Source organism: Notamacropus eugenii, chromosome 1 (assembly GCF_028372415.1).
Source record: "Notamacropus eugenii isolate mMacEug1 chromosome 1, mMacEug1.pri_v2, whole genome shotgun sequence".
NCBI classification, from domain to species: domain Eukaryota; kingdom Metazoa; phylum Chordata; class Mammalia; order Diprotodontia; family Macropodidae; genus Notamacropus; species Notamacropus eugenii.
In genome coordinates, this window is record NC_092872.1 from 580,239,515 (window position 1) to 580,262,673 (window position 23,159).

At 37.3% G+C, this 23,159-nt stretch overlaps 1 protein-coding gene across 1 annotated transcript in view; it reads right to left on the minus strand.

Annotated features, from left to right (window-relative positions):
• TMX4 (thioredoxin related transmembrane protein 4) overlaps nucleotides 1–23,159 on the minus strand; it is a 110,451-nt gene that overhangs the window by 23,012 nt on the left and 64,280 nt on the right. The window contains exon 6 of the mRNA XM_072634429.1: nucleotides 16,570–16,671. Within this exon, the coding sequence (XP_072490530.1) occupies nucleotides 16,570–16,671 (102 nt within the window). The remainder of the gene's footprint in view (nucleotides 1–16,569; nucleotides 16,672–23,159) is intronic.

The window sequence follows — 23,159 nt, forward strand, 5'->3', positions numbered from 1 at the left end:
TTGCCTGCCTTCCAAAGGGAATGGGTGGGGAGGGAGGGATGAAGAAAAGTTGGAACTCAAAGTAATAGGAACAACTGTCGAGTACTGTTCTTGCTACTAGGAAATAAGAAATACAGGTAAAGGAGTACAGAAAGTTATCTGGCCCTACAGGACAAAAGAGAAGATGGGGACAAGGGAAGGGAGGGATGATAGAAGAGAGGGAAGATTGGTGATAGTGTGGACAATTAGAATGCTCGGTGTTTTGGGGTGGGGGGAGGGGACAAATGGGGAGAAAATTTGGAACCGAAAATTTTATGATAATGAATGTTAAAAGTTAAATAAATTTGAAAAAAAAAAAAGAATCCACCCATCACCTCCTGAAAGAGATCCCAAGTTGAAAATGCTAAGGAATATTGTTGCCATATTCCAGAATTATCAGGTCAAGGAGAAAATACTACAAGCAGCTAGAAAGAAACAATTCAAATATTGAGGAACTATAATCAGAATCACATGGGACCATGCCACTTCTACATTAAAAGACTGGAGGGACTGGAATATGATATTCTGAAAGGCAAAGGAGCTTGGTCTACAACCAAGGATCAATTACCCAGCAAAACTCAGCATAATCTTTCAGGCAAAGAGATGGACATTCATTCAAATAAGGGATTTTCAGACCTTCCTGATAAAAGGGCCAAAGCTCAATAGAAAATTTGATCTTTTTAAATACAAGACTCAAGAGAGGCATAAAAAGGTAAACAGGGGGAAAAAAACCCAAAAACTTGTTATTCAATATGGGCAAGTGTTTATTTACGTCTCTATATGGGAGGATGATACTTGTTAATATTGAGAATTGTATATTTATTACAATATTTAAAAGGAATATACATAGAGGGTGTGTCTATAAATTAACTGATGTGATGACAAAAAACCTAATTGGGGGTGTGAAGGGAGAAGAGGAAAGGAGGAGGCAGAAAATGACAAATTACATCACAAGAAGAAGCACAAAAACATAGTAGAGGGAAGGAAGGGATGGAGATGAGCATTGTTTGAGCTTTACTTGCATCTGATTTGGATCAAGGAGGGAATAACACGCTCAGTTGAGTATGGAAATCTAACTTGTACTACTGGCAGTAGGAGAGGACAGGGAAAAGAAAAGGGAGGGAAGAAATAGGAAGGGAAAAGGGAAAGAAAAGGGAGGGGGGCTGACAGAAGAGAGGAAAGACTGAGGGAGGTGGTTGAAAGAAAAACTCTTGAGGAGGGGAAGGGAGAAATAAAAGCATAAATGTGGGTGAATAGGATGGAGAGAAAGACACAGATAGTAATCATAACTGTGAATGCAAATGGGATGAACTTTCCCATAAAATGGAAGATAGAAGAATGGATTAGAAACCATAATCCTACAATATGTTGTTTACAAGAAACACATGTGAAACAGGGGGATACACACAGGGTAAAGGTAGAAGGCTGGAGCAGAATATATTATGCTTTAGCTGAAGCAAAAAAAAAGGAGCAGTAGCAATCCTAACCTCAGAGCAAAAACAAAAAACAGATCTAATCAAAAGAGATAAGGAAACTATATCCTGCTAAAAGACACCAGACAATAAAGTAATATCATTACTAAACAAATATGTATCAAGTGCTATAAATCCAAATTCTTAGAGGGGAAGTTAAAGGAGTTACAGGAAGAAATAGACAGAAAAACAATACTAGTGGGGGACCTCAACCACCCCTTCTCTCAACTTGATAAGTCTAACCTCAAAATAAACAAGAAAGAAGTTAAGGAGGTGAGTAGAATGCTGGAAAAGGTAGATATGATAGACCTCTGAAGAAAACTGAATGGGGATAGAAAGGAATATACCTTTTTCTCAGTGGTACATGGCACATACACAAAAACTGACCATGTACTGGGGCATAAAAACCTCACAGTCCGGTGCAGATAGGCAGAAATAGTCAATGTATCCTTTTCAGACTATGATGCAATAAAAGTTATATGTAACAAGGGCCATGGAAAGATAGACCAAAGGATCAATGAAGGAAAATACTATCTACCTCCAGCAAAGAACTGATAAATAAAAACACACATAGAATGGTTTCATATATATATTTATAAATCTGTGTCAAATGGTGGCCTGTGATAGTGTCGGGGTGGGGAGGGAGAGAATGAAGACAGGAAGAAACTCAAAATGTAGCAACAGAAAAAAATAATGTTAAGAAGAAAGAAAAGAAAACCAGAGATTAACAAAACTGAAAGCAATAAAGTACATTAAATTTATATGTAAATCTGGGGGGCGGGACGGTCTGTTCTTATTCTTAGGAAGGGAACAGGTAGTGATGAGGAATTAATAATATAAGAAATTAAGATTATTGTAGGATCACACATTATATCTGGAGGAAATTCCAGAGGTCACCTAGTCCAACTCCAACACTATACAAATGAGAAAATTAGAGGACAGAGATCTTAAGTGACTTATCTAAGAACACAAATGTAGTAAGTAGCAGAGCAGGGATTTGAACTCAGGTCTTCTAACTCCAAATTCAAGACTCGATTTATTGTATTTGGCTGTCTCTTTATTACAGAATCATAAAAGGAAGCAGCATGGTATACTAGGTAGAGGATCAGTCTTGAATTTTAGAATTAGAGGATCTATCCTAGAATTTACATCTTAAAAATATCTAGTTTCTTTCAAAGCTTGGCTTAATCACAGCCTCCTAATGAGTCCTTTCCTGATCACTTCAACTTCCAATGCTACCTCCTCCCTATTTACCTTTGATTTACTCTGTATATATCTTGTATTTATTTATATGTGCATAGGTTATTTCCTTTATAGTATATAAGCTCTTCAAGGTCAAGGAATACTTCATTTTTTTTTTTATATACAGTGTAGTGCTTAGCATACAGCAGGGCTTAAGGAGAGCTTGCTGACTTGACTGAATATAAATCATGCTATACAATCTCCTCATTTTATAGAAAAGTTAAGTTCAAAGAAGTTAAGAGGAATTGTCTAGGGTCAAACAAAGGTTGTGCCTGAGCCAGTATTGAAACTCAAGTTTTCTTAGCCCTTTCCCCTTAACTGTGCTTTCTATGTAGATAAATATACAGATATTGGTATCCATATATTTATACACACACATATATATCCCCTCTCCTTCTATAAGGACTTGTTCTTTTATAAACTCTGCACTGAATGCCAATGTTCTCTATCATTGAAATGCCTGTTATTTCTTTCCTCTACATAACAATTTCAGAATTCTTCTCACAGTATTGCTAAAGAGGAATAACATGAAAAGATACATGCCTTTTCAAAACAGAGAGTATTCCCAGAAAATTAATTGGTCACAGAAAACAGAATGTCCCAATAGCAACTGATGAACAGTTGACTGGAAAGTTTAAATATGTTAGCATCAGTATTTTTTCTGATGAAAATATTTTCATTTTGACTATGTAAATTTTTTTAAGAGTTCTGACACTACCACTCTATTTTCCCAAAAATCTGTGATGATTTTTCATTACTTCCCAAATAAAATTCAAATTCCTTACTTTGGTATCTACGAGCCTCTATGGTATGATTCCAATTTACATATCCTATATTCCCTCCATATAACTTATGCTCATTATATTATGAATGTTTTCCTGCCTTTTCCTACAACTGTGCTTTCATTTATGGTACACCCTTCTCCCAATTTCTATCTTTTAAAAGGCTCGTTTAAAAAGGACTCTTCTTCCATGAAGGTTTCTGTGATTTCCATTCCATCACCGTTCTAGCCTTCATTTCAAAACTGAAAGTAATTTCTTTGTCCTCTGACATCTAAAAAAATCAGTGACTTCCTTTGAAGTTCAAATCAGGTGTCAACTTCTAGAGGAAAACTTCAAAGATGCCTCCTCTGACTCCCCATTTAGCTTATTTTCCCTCAGATAACCTGGGAGTATACTCACGTCTATCTTCCACAGTACCTAACCCTTGTGCCTTGCACTGAAAAGCTATACAAGGCAATGTAGTATAGAAGAAAGGGCATTCCTTTTTCTAATCTATTCATAATTTGATTCTCCATATTAATATGTTTCCAGTAATGTCAACCAATAATAAAACGATTACTGAGTATCAACTATGCATTAAGTATTACAGAATGATACAAAACAAAGAGAAGTAAGGAAGGGATTTTATTTAGGAACCTACGTTGATGCTTTATGCTATTAATTTTCGATACTGAAGTCTTAAATGGCTATGATCGGTAAATATTTAACCTGCCAAGCACAAGGAGACACTTCAGAAATATTTTCTTGGATTGAGGAGGATTAGCAAATGTGTTTTTTCCCCCTTGGAAACCAATGTTCCTATGATTATCTAGGGACATCTCAACACACTGGTATGTCAGTTCCATTTAGTTCTAACAGATGGCAGTGTCACAGATGGTTTACCTCTGATGTCATTAAGTTGTTTTAAATGAGGGCAGAAAGCATGCAAAGAAGAATAAAGCTAGTGAAGATAAAATAACAATCAAAATGGATATCTAAAGTATTGATGAACAAAACTGTGTAAAATTCATATATAGTTATCGTTCTCCATCTTTTCATGGTTTAGATTGACTCCCCCAAGGATGAGAACAAAAATATTAAAATGCTATTAATTTAGTGACTCACTAGACAGATTTATATCATGTCTAGCAAAACACAATCTGATGTTCAATACTGTCTAAATATGCAAAGTGAAGGGGAAGGATAGATATATTTGCCAGGCTATAACAAACAAAACAAATCTCAAACATTTTACCCTTCGTTTGGCTATCTCATATGAAAAATCTTTTGACTTTAATATAACCTAAATTAATTTACAGATTTAGTGTCATATTAATCAAATTACCAAGTGAATATTTTTTATGAACCAGATGAAATAGTAACATTCATTTGGAAAAAAGATGATACAGAATCTTGAAGGAAATAATGAGGCAAAAATGACTAGGGCATGGGATTACTAGACGTCAAACTGTACTACAAAAGCAGTAGGCATCAAAACTATTTGTTACTGATTAAAAATAGAGAAGCACAACGATGAAATAGGAGCCCCTAAAACAGAAAGCAGTTGACTAGTGCTAATAAGCCCAATGAGATACATTAATGGGAAGATACCCTTTTTGATAAGAACTATTTGAAAGCCTGGGAAGCTGTGTTGCAGAAATTAGGTGAAGACCAATAAATACAAAATGGATCCATGGCCCATGGTTGTGACATAAGATAAAAAATTTTAAAACAGACAAAACAAGGAAGGTAGCTTTCATAACTGTGTCTTAATCAAACATGGAATAGAAAAGAATAGAAAAGTTAAAACTGGCAATTTTGACTACACAAAGTTAAATTTTAAGTTTTTGCATGAATACAAAAATCAATTAAGAGAACTAAAAGAGAAATTGTAGAAAGAGAAAATATGTACATCAAATATGCAAAACATCATACAAGGAGCTGACACAAATATAGAACACTGAAAGTAATGCCCTAGTTAATAAGTGCTAAAAGGATATGAACAATTTTCAAAAGATAACTGCACGTTATAAATGACTGCATAAAAACATGTTCCATAGCATGAACATTAGGAAAAATGCAAACTTTGAGATTTTCCCTCATACTGGACAAATTAGAAAAGAAGACAAAAGATGGAAATATCAAATGCCAGAGAAGCTGCGAAGTGATTTAACCATTCTGGATTTCAATTTGGCATTATGCAAGAAAAGTTACTGAACTGTTCCTCTATATCATGCCTCCTAGTTTCTTCAAGTGGTATTACATTCTAAACAAAAATAAATGAAACTATATGTATTTACAGGATTTAGAATTGAAAGGGCATACACATAAGCACATCTGATATTCTCTTATGAATTACTTTATTTGAGATACAAGATTATTTTATTTTTGTCTTTGTAATCCAAGTACCTAGCACAGTACTTTGCATATTTTTAATTCCAATTTGTGATTTAAAACTAAGGGGGAAATTTCTAATCAATCAATCAATGAACATTTATTAAGAGCTGACTACATGTCAGGTACTGTGTTAAGTGGTAGAGATAAAATAGAAGCAAAAGACAGTGCCTGCCTTCAAGGAGCTAACAATCTAGTGAGGGAGATAACATGCAAATAAAAATATAGGAAATAATTAACAGAGCAAAGGCATTGAAATTAAGACAAGTTAGGGAGGGCTTCCTGTAGAAGGAGGAATTTTAGATGAAACTTAAAAGAAGCCAAGGTGGTAGGAGGCAATGTTCCAGACACGGGGTGGGTTCATCCTTCATTGCTGAAGAAGACCATGCCATCAGAGAAATGATGACATGACTTGCACTTGACTTTGTTTTGAGTGAGGAAAGGTTGTAATAGAGAAAGAAGGAGTGAGGGAGGGTTTGGGGGAAATATGATGAGCTCCATTTTGGAAATAACAAGCTTAAGATATCTACTGGACATCTAGTTTGAGATGTCTGAAAGGTAATTACAGATGTGAGATTGAAGGTCAATAGAGATATTGGGATAGGAAAGACAGGTTTGAGAATCAACTGCAAAGGGAGGGTCATCAAATCCTATGGGATTGATGAGATCACTAAGTGAAAGAGCATAGAAGGAGCAGAAGAAAAGAAGGCCCAGGGCAGAACTTGAGGGTCACGTAAAGTCAGAGGGTGTGATGTGGAGGAAGATCCAACAAAGGACACTGAGACTGAGGGGTCAGATATAGGTAGGAGGAGAACCAGGAGAAAGCACTGTCTTGAAAACCCACAGAGAAGAGTGTATCAAAGAGGAGACAGTGATTGATATGAGAATTGAGTAAAGGCCATTGGGTCTGGCAACTAAAAGATCATTAATAAATTTAGAAATAGTAGTTTTGATGGAATAATAAGGCAGGAGGTGAGACTGAAAGGGGTTTAAAATGACAATAAGAGGGAAAAAAAGTGGAGACACCAATTATAGATGACCTTTTTGAGGAGTTTAGCTACAAAAAGGCAGAAGAGTATTTAAGATAATAGGAGGTATGGAGGCTGCGATCAAGTGAGAGTTTTTTCAAGATAGGAAAAACATGACCATATTTGTAGGTAGGAGGAAACGAGCTAGGTAAAGATTGAAAATAAGTGAGAGTGGGGATGATATAGGAGGAAATTTCTTGAAGAAGATGGACTGGAAAGGGATTACATGAACAAGTAGAGCAATTACTCTTGGTAAGAAGAAAGACCTCTTCATCATGTGAAATGGGTGAAGGAGGAGAGTGGCAGAAGGTACCTAAGTTAATAGAGGATAAGGAAGAGGGGAAAAGGAGTTCACAGAAAATGGCAACGGTCTCAATTTTTCCATAGAATATGAGGTATAGTTCTCTGCTGAGAGTGTTGGGGGAAAAGAAGCCATGGGAGTTTTAAGAAGGGATTGAATGGTTTGGAAGAGCTGCTGTGAAAAATGGGATACTGAGTTGATAATGTTAATATAGCAGAATTGCCTCATAGTAGGTTATGTATCCTAAATTTGTAGTGGACTCATTCAGAATGGCTGCATGATTTTCTCCACCTTCATTCAGCAGATATGATAAGGGGGATAGAGATTCAAGAAAGGATAGTGCAGCACCGAATTTGCTTTTGGGTCAAGGTGAGAAGAGAATGAAGTGGTTAGTGAAGGTAAGATGACCTAGGAGAGACTTGAGGGGTCAAGGGACTGGAGGACAGAGTGCAGATGAAGAGTAGGGTTATGAAAAGGCAATAGATTAGGGTCAATTTCCACTTCCACTGTGAAAGCTATCTTCACTGATCCAGAGAGGCAAACTCATACTGTAATTTATAATCAGAAAGCAGGAGATCTTAATTTGGGTATAGGAATTTAAAAAAAAATGGATACCCGTGTTTCATTGTAATTCATCTCCTTTGTAATTCTATGTATTTTATTTCATGCATTTAAAAGCCTGCTGAAAAGGGATCCAAAAGATTCATCAGAATATCAATGAGATTGGCATTTGTTCACAGTAAAACTGCTCATGTTTCTGATGCAATGTGAACTCAGGTATTACTGACTCCAAAGCAGGTTCTTCCTTCATTATGCTATACAACCTCTGACCTTGCACACAGTACGCAGGAATTTACTATGTGTTTGTTAAACTTATTTAATGACTGAATGACTATAAATCAATCAGATACTACTTGTGTGACATCAGACAAATCATCTTATTTCTCTGGGCTTCATGTTTTATCACCTGATGTAAGTCATCAGATGTTATACCCATCCTTGAAGGGCTTGAAGCCCTTCCTGGTGCTATAATTTTATGAAACCAGGGGATTTCAGGTCCCTCTGTAATAATAATGCCTGAGGCTAATAAAAATGTCACTATGGAGTAACTGAGAAATTGGGAATGACAATGTTTACTACAACCAAGGCAGTTCAGAACTCTATAACTGTTTCATAACTGAAGAGCTGACAAGACAGAAGTAACCAATGCCGGATGAAGGCACAATCCCAGCCGCAGAAAGGCAAAGCGTGGATATGCATTACACATCACAGGTACTAAAGCACAGTATATAATATGCACTGCCCTATTCATGTATCAGTACATTTCAAAATCACAACAGAGACCAAGAAAGAACAATTAGAGGTCCATATTCTCCTTAAACTCTTCAACTTCCTCAAGTTCATCATCTTCTCTGTGCTCTACCAAAGCCATACACTCACAGGGTCACAAGGGGCAGCTAGGGAGCACAGTGGACAGACCTGGAGTCAAGAAGATCTGAGTTCAGATCTGACCTCAGACACTTACTAGCTGTGACCCTGGGCTAGTCACGTAACCCTGTTGGCCTCAGTTTCCTCATCTGTAAAATGAGCTGGAAAAGGAAATGGTAAACCACTCCAGTATCTTTGCCAAAAAAACCCCAAATGGGGTGGTGCAGTTGGACGCAACTGAAAATGAATGAACAACAAAAACAGCAATGGCCACCCATTAGATGTCACCTCTTCCAAGAACTGCACCGCTGCTAGGACAAGGAACTTCGGCATTCCAGTCATATCACAGGATCCTCCTCATTCACTCAAACTGTAAACTTTTCAACTGACTTTCTTGTGAACCTTGGGGCCTCACTATTGTCCCCATTCCACCTGCTCCACTCTGGCCTCATTTGCTAAGATGCTCAGATGGACACCTGGCCTTCCTTTATATTTCACTAGCCACTGTTTTTGCCCTTTGAACTCTTACTATTTCCGTCCTGGAATTCTCATGGCTAGGTAACATAGCAGCTGATTCCTCTACTCCTATTTGGTAATGATGATAACATGAGATACCAAATTTATAGCTCTTTAAGGATTACAAAATACATTACAACTATTTATTTTATCCACATAACTGGAAGCACATACTACTATCCCATTTTGCACACAAGGAAACTGAGGCAGAGAAAGGTTAAGAGACTTGCCCAGAGTCAGTCAATAAATGTTTGAGACCACATTTGAACTCGGGCCTTCCTGAGTTAATCCACTGCTCAATCCACTGCACCACCTGACTGTCTCCTCTGAGCTTGAGAATTTGCTTATTGTTTCAGGAGAAATTCATGATGTTGAGTTGATTTCACCTCCCAATTTTCTCTATAGGCTCTCTTGATAATCACATTCCTTCCTACTGATCACCGAATCATAGATTTACTGCTGAAAGGGACCTTAGAGACTTTTTGAGTCCAACCCCCTCATTTTATAGATGAGCCTAAGTGACCTGCCCTAAAATGGAGAGGTAAGTGACAGAGGCAGTATTTGAACCTATGTCCTCTGACTTCATAATTTTCACAACTATGGTTTTCACTACCATATCTATACAAATTATACCCCAAATCTATAAATTCAGTTCCAACTTCTCTTTGAAGCTCCAGACCTACATTTACAATTGTTTACAGAACCTCTTCTTTTGAATGTCCCATTAGAACTTGAAACTCAAAATGTCCTAAACTAGGTTTATGATCTTCCCTCCCTCCACCTCTTCAACCTGCTTCTCCCTCTGATATTTTTTTTATTAATTTATTTAACTTTTAAAATTCATTTTCACAAAATTTTGGGTTCCACATTTTCTCCCCTTTTGTCCCCTCCCCCCACCCCAAAACACCGAGCGTTCTAATTGCCCCTGTCTGCCAATCTGCCCTCCCTCCCTCCCCACCCCTTCCCTTTGGAAGGCAAGCAATTCAATATAGGCCAGATTTGTGTAGTTTTGCAAATGACTTCCATAATAGTAGTGTTGTGTAAGAACTAATTATATTTCCCTCCATCCTATCCTGTCCCCCATTACTTCTGTTCCCTCTTTTGATCCTGACCCTCCCCATGAGTGTTGACCTCAAATTGCTCCCTCCTCCCCATGCCCTCCCTTCCATCATCCTCCCCACCCTGCTTATCCCCTTATCCCCCACTTTCCTGTATTGTAAGATAGGTTTTCATACCAAAATGACTGTGCATTTTATTCCTTCCTTTAGTGGAATGTGATGAGAGTAAACTTCATGTTTTTCTCTCACCTCCCCTCTTTATCCCTTCATTAAAAAGTCTTTTGCTTGCCTCTTTTATGAGAGATAATTTGCCCCCTTCCATTTCTCCCTTTCTCCTCCCAATATATTTCTCTCTCACTGCTTGATTTCATTTTTTCAAGATATGATCCCATCTTATTCAATTCACTCTGTGCTCTCTGTCTCTGTATGTGTGTGCGTGTGTGTGTGTGTGTAATCCTACCCACTACCCAGATGCTGAAAAGTTTCAAGAGTTACAAATATTGTCTTTCCATGTAGGAATGTAAACAGTTCAACTTTTGTAAAGTCCCTTATGATTTCTCTTTGCTATTTACTTTTTCATGCTTCTCTTCATTCTTGTGTTTGAAAGTCAAATTTTCTTTTCAGCTCTGGTCTTTTCAGCAAGAATGCTTGAAAGTCCTCTATTTCATTGAAAGACCAATTTTTCCCCTGAAGTATTATACTCAGTTTTGCTGGGTAGGTGATTCTTGGTTTTAGTCCTAGTTCCTTTGACTTCTGGAATATCATATTCCACGCCCTTCGATCCCTTAATGTGGAAGCTGCTAGATCTTGTGTTATCCTGATTGTATTTCCACAATACTTGAATTCTTTCTTTCTAGCTGCTTGCAATATTATCTCCTTGACCAGGGAACTCTGGAATTTGGCCACAATGTTCCTAGGAGTTTCTCTTTTTGGATCTCTTTCAGGCGGTGATCTGTGGATTCCTTGAATACTTATTTTGCCCTCTGGTTCTAGAATCTCAGGGCAGTTTTCCTAGATAATTTCATGAAGGATGATGTCTAGGCTCTTTTTTTGATCCTGGCTTTCAGATAGGCCCATAATTTTTAAATTGTCTCTCCTGGATCTATTCTCCAGGTCAGGTGTTATTCCAATGAGATATTTCACATTATCTTCCATTTTTTCATTCTTTTGGTTTTGTTTTGTGATTTCTTGGTTTCTCATAAAGTCATTAGCCTCCATCTGTTCCATTCTAATTTTGAAAGAATTATTTTCTTCAGTGAGCTTTTGAATCTCCTTTTCCATCTGGCTAATTCTGCTTTTGAAAGCATTCTTCTCCTCATTGGCTTCTTGAACCTCTTTTGCCAATTGAGTTAGCCTATTTTTCAAGGTGTTATTTTCTTCAGCATTTTTTGGGGTCTCCTTTAGCAGGGTGCTGATCTGCTGTTCATGCTTTGACTGCATGTCTCTCATTTCTCTTCCCAGCTTTTCTTCCACCTCTCTAACTTGATTTTCTATGAGCTCTTTTATGGCCTGAGCCCACTGAGTGGGCTGGGATATAGAGGCCTTGACTTCTGTGTCTTTGCCTGATGGTAAGCATTGTTCTTCCTCATCAGAAAAGAAGGGAGGAAATGCCTGTTCCCCAAGAAAGTAACCTTCTATAGTCTTATTTCTTCTCCCTTTTCTGGGCATTTTCCCAGCCAGTGATTTGACTTCTGAATGTTTTCTTCACACCCACTTCGCCTCCGGATCCTCCCAGCCAGCACTTGGGGTTTGAAATTCAAATGCTGCTTGCCAGCCTCAGGGCTTTGGCGGGGGCAGGGCTGCTATTCAGTGTGAGATTAAGTTCAGGTGCTCAGGTCGGGGCAGGGCCACCTCACAGGCTCAGTTCCCTCAGGGGGTTTATGCAGAGACCTTCAACAATGGATCCAGGCTCCTGCCCGCTTGGGGAGCCCCGGTCTGCTCCCGTCTCCACTGTTGCCTCCCGAGGGGGCCTGAGTTATGGGGGCACCCCACTCCCCTCTCGACCCGCCAAAGAGACCCTCTCACCGACCCCTGTCACCTGTGGGTGGAGGGACCCGCGTGGACGCTGGAGATTCCGTCCCTGAAGCCCGCTCGGATCTTTTCCTCTTGGTGCCGTGGCCGCGGCAGGGCTGTACTCAGCTCCCAGTCCTGGCGCCCAGTCTGCGCCGCGAAGGACCTTTTGCGAGAGGTTTGCAGGTCTCTCTGGAACAGAAATCTCCCTCCCTCCAATGTTCTGTGGCCTCCGGATGCAGAATTCGCCGTGAGTTACTTTTTTGTAGATGTTCTATGGGTTGTGGGTTCGGAGCTATGTGTATGTGCGTCTTTCTACTCAGCCATCTTGGCTCCGCCCCTTCTCCCTCTGATATTACCATTACCATCCATAAAACCACCATCACCTGAACTAACATCACTGGTAACCAGGTAGCATGATGGATAGAGCACCTGGTTTAGGGTTAAGAAAATCTGACTTCAAATTGAGCCTCAGGTACTTGCTAGCTGTATACTGTAGGCAAGGCACTTACCCTGTCTGCCTCTGTTTCCTCAATTGCAAAATGGGGATAATAATAACATAAGAATAGTATAATAATCCTAGGGACATGGTGAGGGCACTTAGTATAGTGCCTGGCCTAGGGCAGTAAATGCTTATTTACCATTCCTTCCAATTTGCAAACTTAGAGTTTTTCTCCTTCCCCTCCAATCCATCCATCATAATGTAGCCAGAACAATTTTATTACGTGGTTCCCTAGGGTCTATTGAGTAAAGTACAAAATAAAATAAAATTAAATTAAAAAAAAATATATATATATATATACATATATATATATACACACACACAAAATCTTTGGCCTTCAAGGCCCTATGTAACTTAGCCCTGCTTTCCCTTTCAGCCTTATCACTTATGACATCCCTTCACAATCTCTATGTTCCAGACAATCAGAACAACTACTTCCCCAACCCCATTCCCCAATATGCCTTATGTTCTTCCTCTTTCATAGTTTTATTTACTCTGTTCCCTATGCCTGAAATACCTTACCTTCCTCCAGGCCTGGTAATTGCAGGAAGAAATTGTCTGTCTTATTGAAACCATTTATCTTGCAAAACATCTAATACAAGGTCCTCCATGTAGTAAGAGCTTAGTAAATGTTCACTGTTTCTTTGTAGTTTTTCTCCATTGCTGATTAAACAAAGGATCACATTTTCTTTTTCCTTTAAAACCTTCGGTAAAGTATATAATACCCTATATTGCTTTTACCCCAGAACAGCAAACAAGTTGTCTCTCCTCTTTTTTTTTTTAAGGCAGCTGAGTGGTACGAGGCAAAGAACAATGGACTTGCAGTCAGAGAAGCCCTGGGTTCAAATCTAGCCTCAGATATCTGTTATCTGTATGGCCCTGGTCAAGTTGTTTATCCTTTGGTCTGCCTTACTTTCCTTATGTGTAAACTAGGAATAATAAGCGTATCAATTTTCCAAGGCTGTTGTAAAGATAAAACAAAATAATGTTTATAAAGCACTTTGCAAAACTTAAAGCACTATACATATGCTTGTGATGATGGTGAGGAAGAGGACAGCCACATCGAAAGAAGGCTCTTGTACTATAGCCTTATTTAAAGAAAGAAACAACAAACATTGCAAACATTGGTAACTGCTGGAGATACAAAGACAAAAGCAAAACAGTCCGGGTCCCCAAGGAATTTGCATTCTAATTCTAAATAACACCTGCAGACAGGACTCTACCAAAAGTACCAGGGGCAGGGCTTACCTAAATTTTAAAGAATGAGTTCTCAGAAAAGGTCAACTTTAGTCAGTCAATGAATATTCATTAAACTCCTTCAAAAACAAAGTTCACAATGAGAGAATCATTTTCATCCCTTCCTCAAGTGATCGTTACTGGATTCATCTACACTCAATGATGCCCTGATGTTAAGGACACTTGGGTTATACTAATTCCCTAAGTTAATAAGCACAGAAACACTATTCTAGCAAATCCAGCCATTGCAATAATGGAGCAAATCCCTATGAAAAACCTACCCAAAATAAAACAAAAAAAGGAGAAGGAGAGTACATTTTATTTCTTTTAGGTAAACTAGCTAATTTCCTTTTAGCCTTAACACTGGGCACATGCTAATTAGCAACAAAAAGTAATTCAGTATCTGTCACAGAACTAATAAAGGAGTTCCTTGTAGACAAATAGAAAAAAATCCAAGTGTGAAAATAAAAATAACTAACTTTGAAAGTTGAATAATAGGATGCCTTAAAAGGGTATGTTTATCTTAAAATATCCCAGTTCCCTTGAATTATATGTGTTGCTTTGGCTTACACTCTGGGCTCCTAGATTCGTTTTCAAGGTACACTTTAAAGGGTTTTGTTTAAAACACAGGCACATACAAAAGCAGCTGGACCTCCTAAATGATCAACAATACAGTAACAAAAAATGCTAAATGCTAAAATAAAATTACTTAATGTCAAGGAGAAGAGGAATCAGGGTATAAGTATTCAAATGTTTGTATAGCACAGACATGGATTAGACTAGATGGTTCCCTGGATCTCTTCTAACCCTGAAAATTATGTGATGATTGGAAAGATTTTTGTTTTTTCTCCATCACTAAGTCATCAAGTATTTTCATTATATTGTGCTCAGAAACTGCAATTAGCATACAACTTTACTGGTGAAATTCCACAGAATTTAACAGGAGTTCAAAGTAGAACAGACAACTTGCAATTGTCTAAGAAAGGAAAGGGAGTGTTTTAATGACTCACTGTTCTTAAGATGAACGTAGCTAATGCACCCATAATTCACCAGTATGATTTTAAAAACTGTATTCATAAGCAAATATAATAGCACATTTGCTCTTTAAATCTCTCCCTATAATGTACAGTTGGGAAAACTTCACATACAGTTCTAATATTGTCTCTCATATATAAAGAAGGTGCTATTGACCCATCATCAACAGGGCGTGCTGTAAACGTTCATTAGGTGCCTATTACGTACCAAGCACAGTTCTAAGTACTAGGGATTCAAACAGAAAAAGAAAGAAGCCTGCAAAGTAATGTGAGCCAGGGCTCTGAAAAGGGGCAGGGGAGCAGGGGTGGAGGAGAACCGCCAGGGTCCTCTAACTATGGGGGCAGAAGAGGGAAGTGTTATTGCTCCTGGAGTCTACACCAAGCAGAACAGGATATGGAAAATGAAGAGTTGCTTGCTTTTACAAGCAGCAGAAATTTTGGAATTGCTCCCCTTCTGATCAACATACGTACATTAACGAGACAAACGACCAAGGTAAAGAGCATAATCTTTGGTCATAAAACTGAGTGAAACTTAATGACCCACAATGAGATGCCAGGGAGAAGTCAAAAGGTAAAAATTTAGGTTTGACGTCAGGGAAAACTTTCTAACATTTACAGCTACCCAAAAGTGGACCAGCCCACCTTGAGAAATAACAACAACAATTATGATAGTTGATTTATTATTATATGCTCTACTATGGCATATAATGCATGTTCTATGTTATAATTATCATAGCAAAGCCTAGATGACCTTTTAGCAGGTATGTTGAATTGGATGCCCTCTAAAAGAACTTTCTAGCTTTAGACTCTATGATCTATGACCATGAGTCTGCGTGCCAAATCCATGACTGTTCTCAGTAGCACAATGCTCTAACAGTGATTGATATTTCCATATACTGCTGACTCATTTGTCAATGGACGGATCTTACAGTTTGGGTGCTAAGCAGTCCCTTTACTTTTCTTTTTCTCAGCTGTTGCCTTTTGACCATTCCTTGGCAAATATGCTTTTTTCAGAGGAAAAAGAGCCAGAAAAAGACAGGTGATAATCTAGACAACTTATTTTGGAGAGTGTTAAAGATATAGTGAAGGAGGTAGTTGAAACAAATTGCTAATATGAGGTTTTTAATGGCATAGCAGTTTAATTACCCTGCATTACTAGTAACAGTTAAGAGTGATATCTTATAAGAAAATTTAACAAGAAATCTCAAGATATATTAAAAAGAAAAACTAAGAAAAATTGCATATTTGTTTTCTATTCTACCTGTGATACACAAAATTAATTATTTGCTTTAAAGAAGGGGTTCTTAGGCTTTTTGAGTGTGTATACATACATACCTTTGATCATCTGACAAAGTCAATGGACTTCTCAAAATAGTGACTGTTTTTTTCAAAGTAATTAAAGGAAATACTAAATTTCAGATACATTAGTGAAAATAATCATGTAACATCCCTCCCATCCAAGTTCAAAGGCCTCACGAAATTTATACAGGCACCCCAAAAGGCTCTGTGGACCCCTAATTAAGGACCCCTATTTTGCAGTGGGAAAATGAGAAATAAATAGTCTCTTACCAGACCAAGGACAAGGCCAATCATCAGTGTGGCAATAACAAAGATGAAGTATGAACCCCAAATTGGAATTCCAAGAGTCCCTGTGAAATAGATGTGAAGTTGCTGAAATGGAAAGAAAAAAATACTACATTAATTCCCACTGAGGACAACACAGGAGATGATTATTTCTATTCTGTGAATTATAATCAATCATCTAACATGTTTCAGCACCTGAACTGTTCCCCCTAAGAGTCATAATTTTTAATAAAATTATAGATCTGCAATGGAAGAATACATTCAAATACAGTAAGGCTCAAGAGTTGCCCCAAGTACACAGCCTAATCTCTGCCAGTACTCAATGGAATTCATTGGTCAATTCCTCCATCATGCTGGAGTTCTTCCATATTTCCTTCGTGATGTTCTGTGCAAGGTTTCATCTTGTCCTGAAGAAATGCTCCAAAACCATATGGCATTTATAAACCCCAGATATTTGTGTGTTTTTCCTACCATTTTAATTAGATTGAAATCTTTTATTTAAAGACAACTGTTTAAAGAATAAATTGTTCTCTCTCCTCATTTCTTCTTCCAATACTTAGTTGTCCCAAATGACACATAAGCTTACAGAAATGTGAAAAACTGCACTAAGTCAGTGTTTTTCTTAAAACACATGCTATGCATTCTGTTACTTCAAGACCCACCAAGTCATATTAAAGGAACCATATAGATGAGAGATTTGGTCTTTTTTTCAGTCAATTAACTATCTATGTGAATTAATCAGTCATTCAGGAAAACAAGTATCTTTTCAGTGATTATCATTATCATATAAATATTATTTCTCATTCTGATGGTATCACATAGGAACACAAAACAAAGAGGAATCTCATGATCTCAACCAGAAAGAAATCAGCATGTGGTATCTGAGAAAAGCCACAATCTCCATGATCTCACTTTTACATTTGTTACATGAAAGTATTAGACTAGATGTCCTTTGAGGTCCCTTTCAACTCTCAATAAAGTGATACTAAGTAAAAGATACCGGAGATAATGACTGCCAGGGGCTGTGATTCCTTCTCTATGGTCACAGATGTATCACTTGCTTTGGAAACTAATCCTGTTTCCATAACCAAGAAATATCACATTTGTTCACTCAACTGTTAAATAAACATTTGTCTAAAGTATTGTGCTTAGCACTGGGAGCCATAAAGGTTCTTTGATTCTGCAAACTATGGGAAACATACATTTTCTAAAGGAGTTTAAATCCTAGGAAAATGAGTACCTAGTATAACCAATGCAATAATGGTACATTTTAAGTCTTATTTTTCTCAAAATGCAAATTATTAAAATGTTATGCACTACTTACTTTTTAAATACACATATGCATCTAAGCAGCAGTTTTTAAAACCTTGGCCTAACAGTGAACAATGAATTACATGAATACATCTTTATCTTTTTTTTTTAAGCTACCAGTCATCTTTAACTACCACCAGAATAATCTGAGATTCTGCCTGTCTACTTGCCTGTCTATTTATAGAAAGACAGGTTCAACCAATGTTTTATTTGCTATGATTATGAATCAAAACATAGTTCTCCTACATTTCAAAAGTATAAAGAGAACCCTTTTTGCAAATTTCTATCAGTTCTTCTCAAATGATGATTATTCGTGAATGTCAGTTTTTAGTCCTAACTGGGTACTGATAATACATGTGCATAAGGCAGCATGAATATGTGACTGCTTCTGGAATCTGCCCTTACAGACAGCTAACCTTTGTAACTTGTTTTTTATTGGTATGATGGTTGTACCAGTCTTGGGCCATTCAGGGACTGGGTTTTCATTTCTCTTCCCCCTGGAAATCTTTTTACCCAGAAGTCTACTGCTCATCACCCCGATTAAATGTAAGAAAGCCACAACCTTTTGTGACCACTGAGTCAGGAATAAAGGTAGAACTGCCATCGCTTGAAAATGGATACTGCAGCCTTAATTCTATACAAGGACTAAAGGCTGCTTCTCCTCTCTAATCAGCTTATTCCTCTGGACTGGACTGCTACTCTTCTAGCTGCAATAATACTTCCTAACCCTGAGCACCCAGGCAGGTGGGGCACCACTAATAATGATCCAGCCCCAGCCCCAGTCTTTCCCTGGCCTCTCCATCACTGGATCTTGACGTGTAGGGCCCAAGTTTTAATAATACTGAAGAAGTAGGTTTGGAACCCTTCTTGCACCTAGAATTTACTGCTCTGGAGCGACTTCCTTTCTGAAGTGAGTCACCACACCAGTGTCAATGCCCTCCATTTCCAACCACCTGCCCAGGCTGGGGCAGTTGCTATCCCTGCTTCCTATAACTACCCTTGGAGAATGAAGGTGTCTCACAGGGGAATCCTGAAGGTTCCTCCCTCTAGCACCACGTGGAAGCTACTTTTCACTTCCTCTGTAACCTTTAATCCCTCCAATCCTCCCTTCTTTCTCAGGCCATCATCCCTGCTCTGTTTTTATCTTCCTCCCTACTTAATCTTGATACTATAGTTAAATAGCCCAACTCCATGCTGCCCACGACTCTTGAATTTCTTGTTTTACTGATTCTCATGCCTTATCAAATCCCAACCCTGGCTTACCCCCATCATCATTCTACCACTATGACCATGCTGGTACCTGGAGAAAACTGGACAACCAATCAGACTGGAACCACGGAACATTTATGTCCTCTCCTGAGGCCTTACAACATCACTTACTGTTCCCTAATCAATTCCCTATTCCATTCCCCACAGAAGGTGTTCCAACTTTTTCTGTCCTCAAAGTTCCCCTCTCCACTCTCTTCTAGGAACCTCAAACTTGACCAAGAAAATAAAGTCAGATCACTGGCCATGAGTTCCTTCTTTTCCCCATCTCTTCATCTCCAAACTCCTTAAGTCATTCCTCATTTTCTCCTCTTTTATTCCAATCTCCAATAATTAAGAGGCCCTTCTCCTCCCCAATGACAACTCTCCTACATGTGCCCTTGGTCCCACTCCTTTCATTTAGTTAAATTTTTGTAATGGCATCATATTAATTAAAAGAGCTAGATTTCTGGGTGTTCAGTACTAATGTGTTAAAGCACACAAAACACACACAACGCACACACACACATACAGAAGTTGAGGCTAACTGGAATACTAGTATTTATTGAGTGCCGGGCACTATGCTAACTAATGGTGATACAAAGAAAGGCAAAAAGAAATCCTTGTTTTCAAGAAACCCACAGTGTAAGAGGGCTCTATATTGCTTTCATTAAAAAATTCTAACACAAGCTAAATGATTCTCTTCAGAGAAGCACTGTGCCTTACTTGGTTATTTAGCAACAGACTACATTGCCTAATTTCAGGATTACTTGTGGCTTTTCATACCAATTCAACTGGCCTACCCTGAAAGCCCACAAGATGGCAACATTTCCTTACATGTTTATCTGACTTTGTGGTCATCTGTTATTGTTAGGTTTTTCCTTGCTTTTGGCAATAACTGCAGTGGTCTTAAAGCAACTTCCTGGCTATTTGCAAATTTCATTAAGGATCCTATTTCTAATTCTTTTTTTTCAAGTTGTACCAAATTAACGAAATAAGCAATAGTTTTCCATTCATTTACATAATTTAGGTATTTGTCAGGAAAAATCAAGAAGGAATATTTAATAAAACATACAAGTAACTATTATGACAGTGACGTCGGACAGCTTTAATAAACTAAGTCAAAACTGTCAAAATTCCTTTGACAAAAGCTTTTGGGAGGACATGAAAAGATTAATATGTTACACATTCCTTAAAAAGAGAGGCAACATGATTTCATTATATCTTAAGACCTCCATAAATTAAACAATAATTTAATTTACAAAGAGTAATTATAGATGTAAAAGCGGGTAATCAATACTACAGTGAAAGAGAACTGATATTTAACTTTTCTGTAGTGACAAATGAGAAGAAATGGTTGGAGCCTAGAAATAGCACACATAATCATATATAATCTTCACAATTTGTAAAGTACTTTACTTTCTCTCTTTTTCGGTCTTCAATTTCATTTTACTATTCTTTTTATAGAGTAGGTGCTTGCTTAAATGGTTTCTACTGTATATTGTAGTAGTCACTGCAATATATTATCAGTTCTACTTACTCATTTTGCATCAGTTCAAACAAGCCTTCCTATTGTCTCTAATTCTTCATATTCATTATTTCTTGTAGTGGAGTAAAGTTCCATTAGACTCACATACTGCAATTTGTTAAGTCACACCTCAAACAATGGGCATGTAACTTTATTTTCAATTTTGTTTCCACTACAACAAAAAGTGCTATAATTAGTATTTTGATATACATGAGAATGGACATTTTAGTTACTTTTTAACAAAATCATAATTCCAAATTCCTTCCCCAAATAGCTGGACCAGTTCACAAATTCATCAACAGTGGTGTATCTATCTTCCCATTAACCCCTAAGTCATTTATTTCTGATGCTTCATTATCTAGTTTGTTCTGCTTACATACTTTTCTGCCTTTTAATCAGTACCAAAGTTTTGATGATTACTACTTAAATACATAATTTCAAGTCTAGAAATGCTTTTTTTCTCTCCCCCCTCACCCCCTTTATATGTGTGCTGTTTTTGCTGATTTTCTAACTAAATCATATTGTCTGCAAATATGCATAATTTTATCTTTTTTGCCAATGTTCGTGCCCTTAGTTTGTGTCTTTTGACTTATTTCTATCACTAGTATTTCCTGAATAATGTCAAGTTATATTATCTTTACTTTATCCTTGTATTTAGTAGGGAAGCTTCTAGTGTTTTCTACTGCAAATGCTGTTAAATTTTTGGTTTTAAATATGTTTCAAAAAAATCACATTAAAATGGTTCTCCTATACCTATTCATTTTAAGATTTTTAGCATAAAAGAATGCTGTACATTTTCCTTTTTTATTGTATTTATTTTATTCTGAACTTAAGAATTAAACAAAGCATTTCATAATAGCAAAATAGAAAAAAAAAGATGATTGAACATGAAACTGGAAATCTACTACGTACAACTTGCTCTTTTAAATATATAACTTATTGTGTAATTTTCTTTGATTTTTTTTCCTTTTCTATCCTTCTTTCCTCCCACCCTAGAGATGGCTACCATTAGATCCAAGTATGTATAAATATATGCAAAATCATTTTACACATAGAATTCTTCTACTTATCAATTCTTTCTCCGGATGGAGATAGTCTCTTCCTTCATAGTACCTTGGTAATTGGTTTAGTTATGGAGATGGAAATGAGAGATCAAAGAGGATAGATGACTAAGGTTACAAAGTCAGAATATAAAGTTGGCCTTGAGGCCACATACAGCCTTCTAGGTCCTTCGGTGTAGCCTTTTAACTCAGTCCAAGTTTTACAGAACAAATTCTTTTATTAAGGGATTTGTTCTGTGAAGTTTGTATTTAGTCAAAGAGCTGCACTTGAGGCCTGAGAGGGCCACATGTGGCCTTGAGGGTTCAAGCTCCCCACCCTTGGTCTATGATATATATGATAAAAGTGGAAATTTGGGTGCCCCACTGAAAATACACATACATACATACACACATACACATTTTGATTATCTATTTTTCTACATCCTATAACAAGTAAAACCTTAAATTTTTACCATGAAAATATTTTAAGGCAGCAAATCTCCCTTCATTTTTGTCAAAAGAGAAACCAATAACTATAAAACATGTTTTTTTCATGGATATGATACATTTGTATGTCTAAGATGTAATATATGATGGCTCCCATTCAAAGACAATAGTAATGTTTAAGTGAAATGAGACAGTCGCTCTAACTGGGTCACCAACAATACATATACCCAAAATATTATACATTTATCCTAAAAAAAAATTCACTAATACTAATGTGAGTCAACAAAGTAGGTGTTTCCCAATTGCTGGACAACTCCAGCTCAATCTTTAACTAAAAAAAAAAAAAATCTTTAGGAGAAAACATTCTATATTGCCTAACCACCAGGAAAAGATAAAGATTTTTATTAAGCATCTAAGAAATGATAATGTCTATCTGCAGAATTATAGACTACTAGCAAAGAAGATTGAATAATAAGAAAAATGGTAATAAATATGTGGGACAGAATGAAAATTCAAGGCAAATGACTGGAAAAATAACCTCCTGAAGCTTCAGTCTCCACTTCAATAAAAGGAAGATACCTACTGCCATAGAAATATATTAATATTAAACATAAGTACATACATGGAAGAAGTCATCAAGGCAGAATAGAGAGTGTTAGGCTTAGGGAAAATTTGGGCTCCAATCCTACTTCTAGCTCTGTGACTATGACTTCTATGGGCCTCAAGCAACTTTTTAGAATTTAGTGGCTAAGTCATGGGTAGTTACTTAATGTTGGTGGAAGAAGTCCACACCCTGGAATTTTCCTACACTGATGTAAATACAGATTCTTTCTGAATCTTTGAGTATGCATGGCTAAGAATGGAGCAGGCCTCAGACAGAAAAATGGTATTTCAGAGATGGAAAAGCTCTTAGGAAATAATCCAGCACAATGTGCCTCTTTTACAAATAAGGAAAGTGAGGCCCAAAGGGGTTAAATGACTTTTCCACAGTTTAGTGGCAGTAC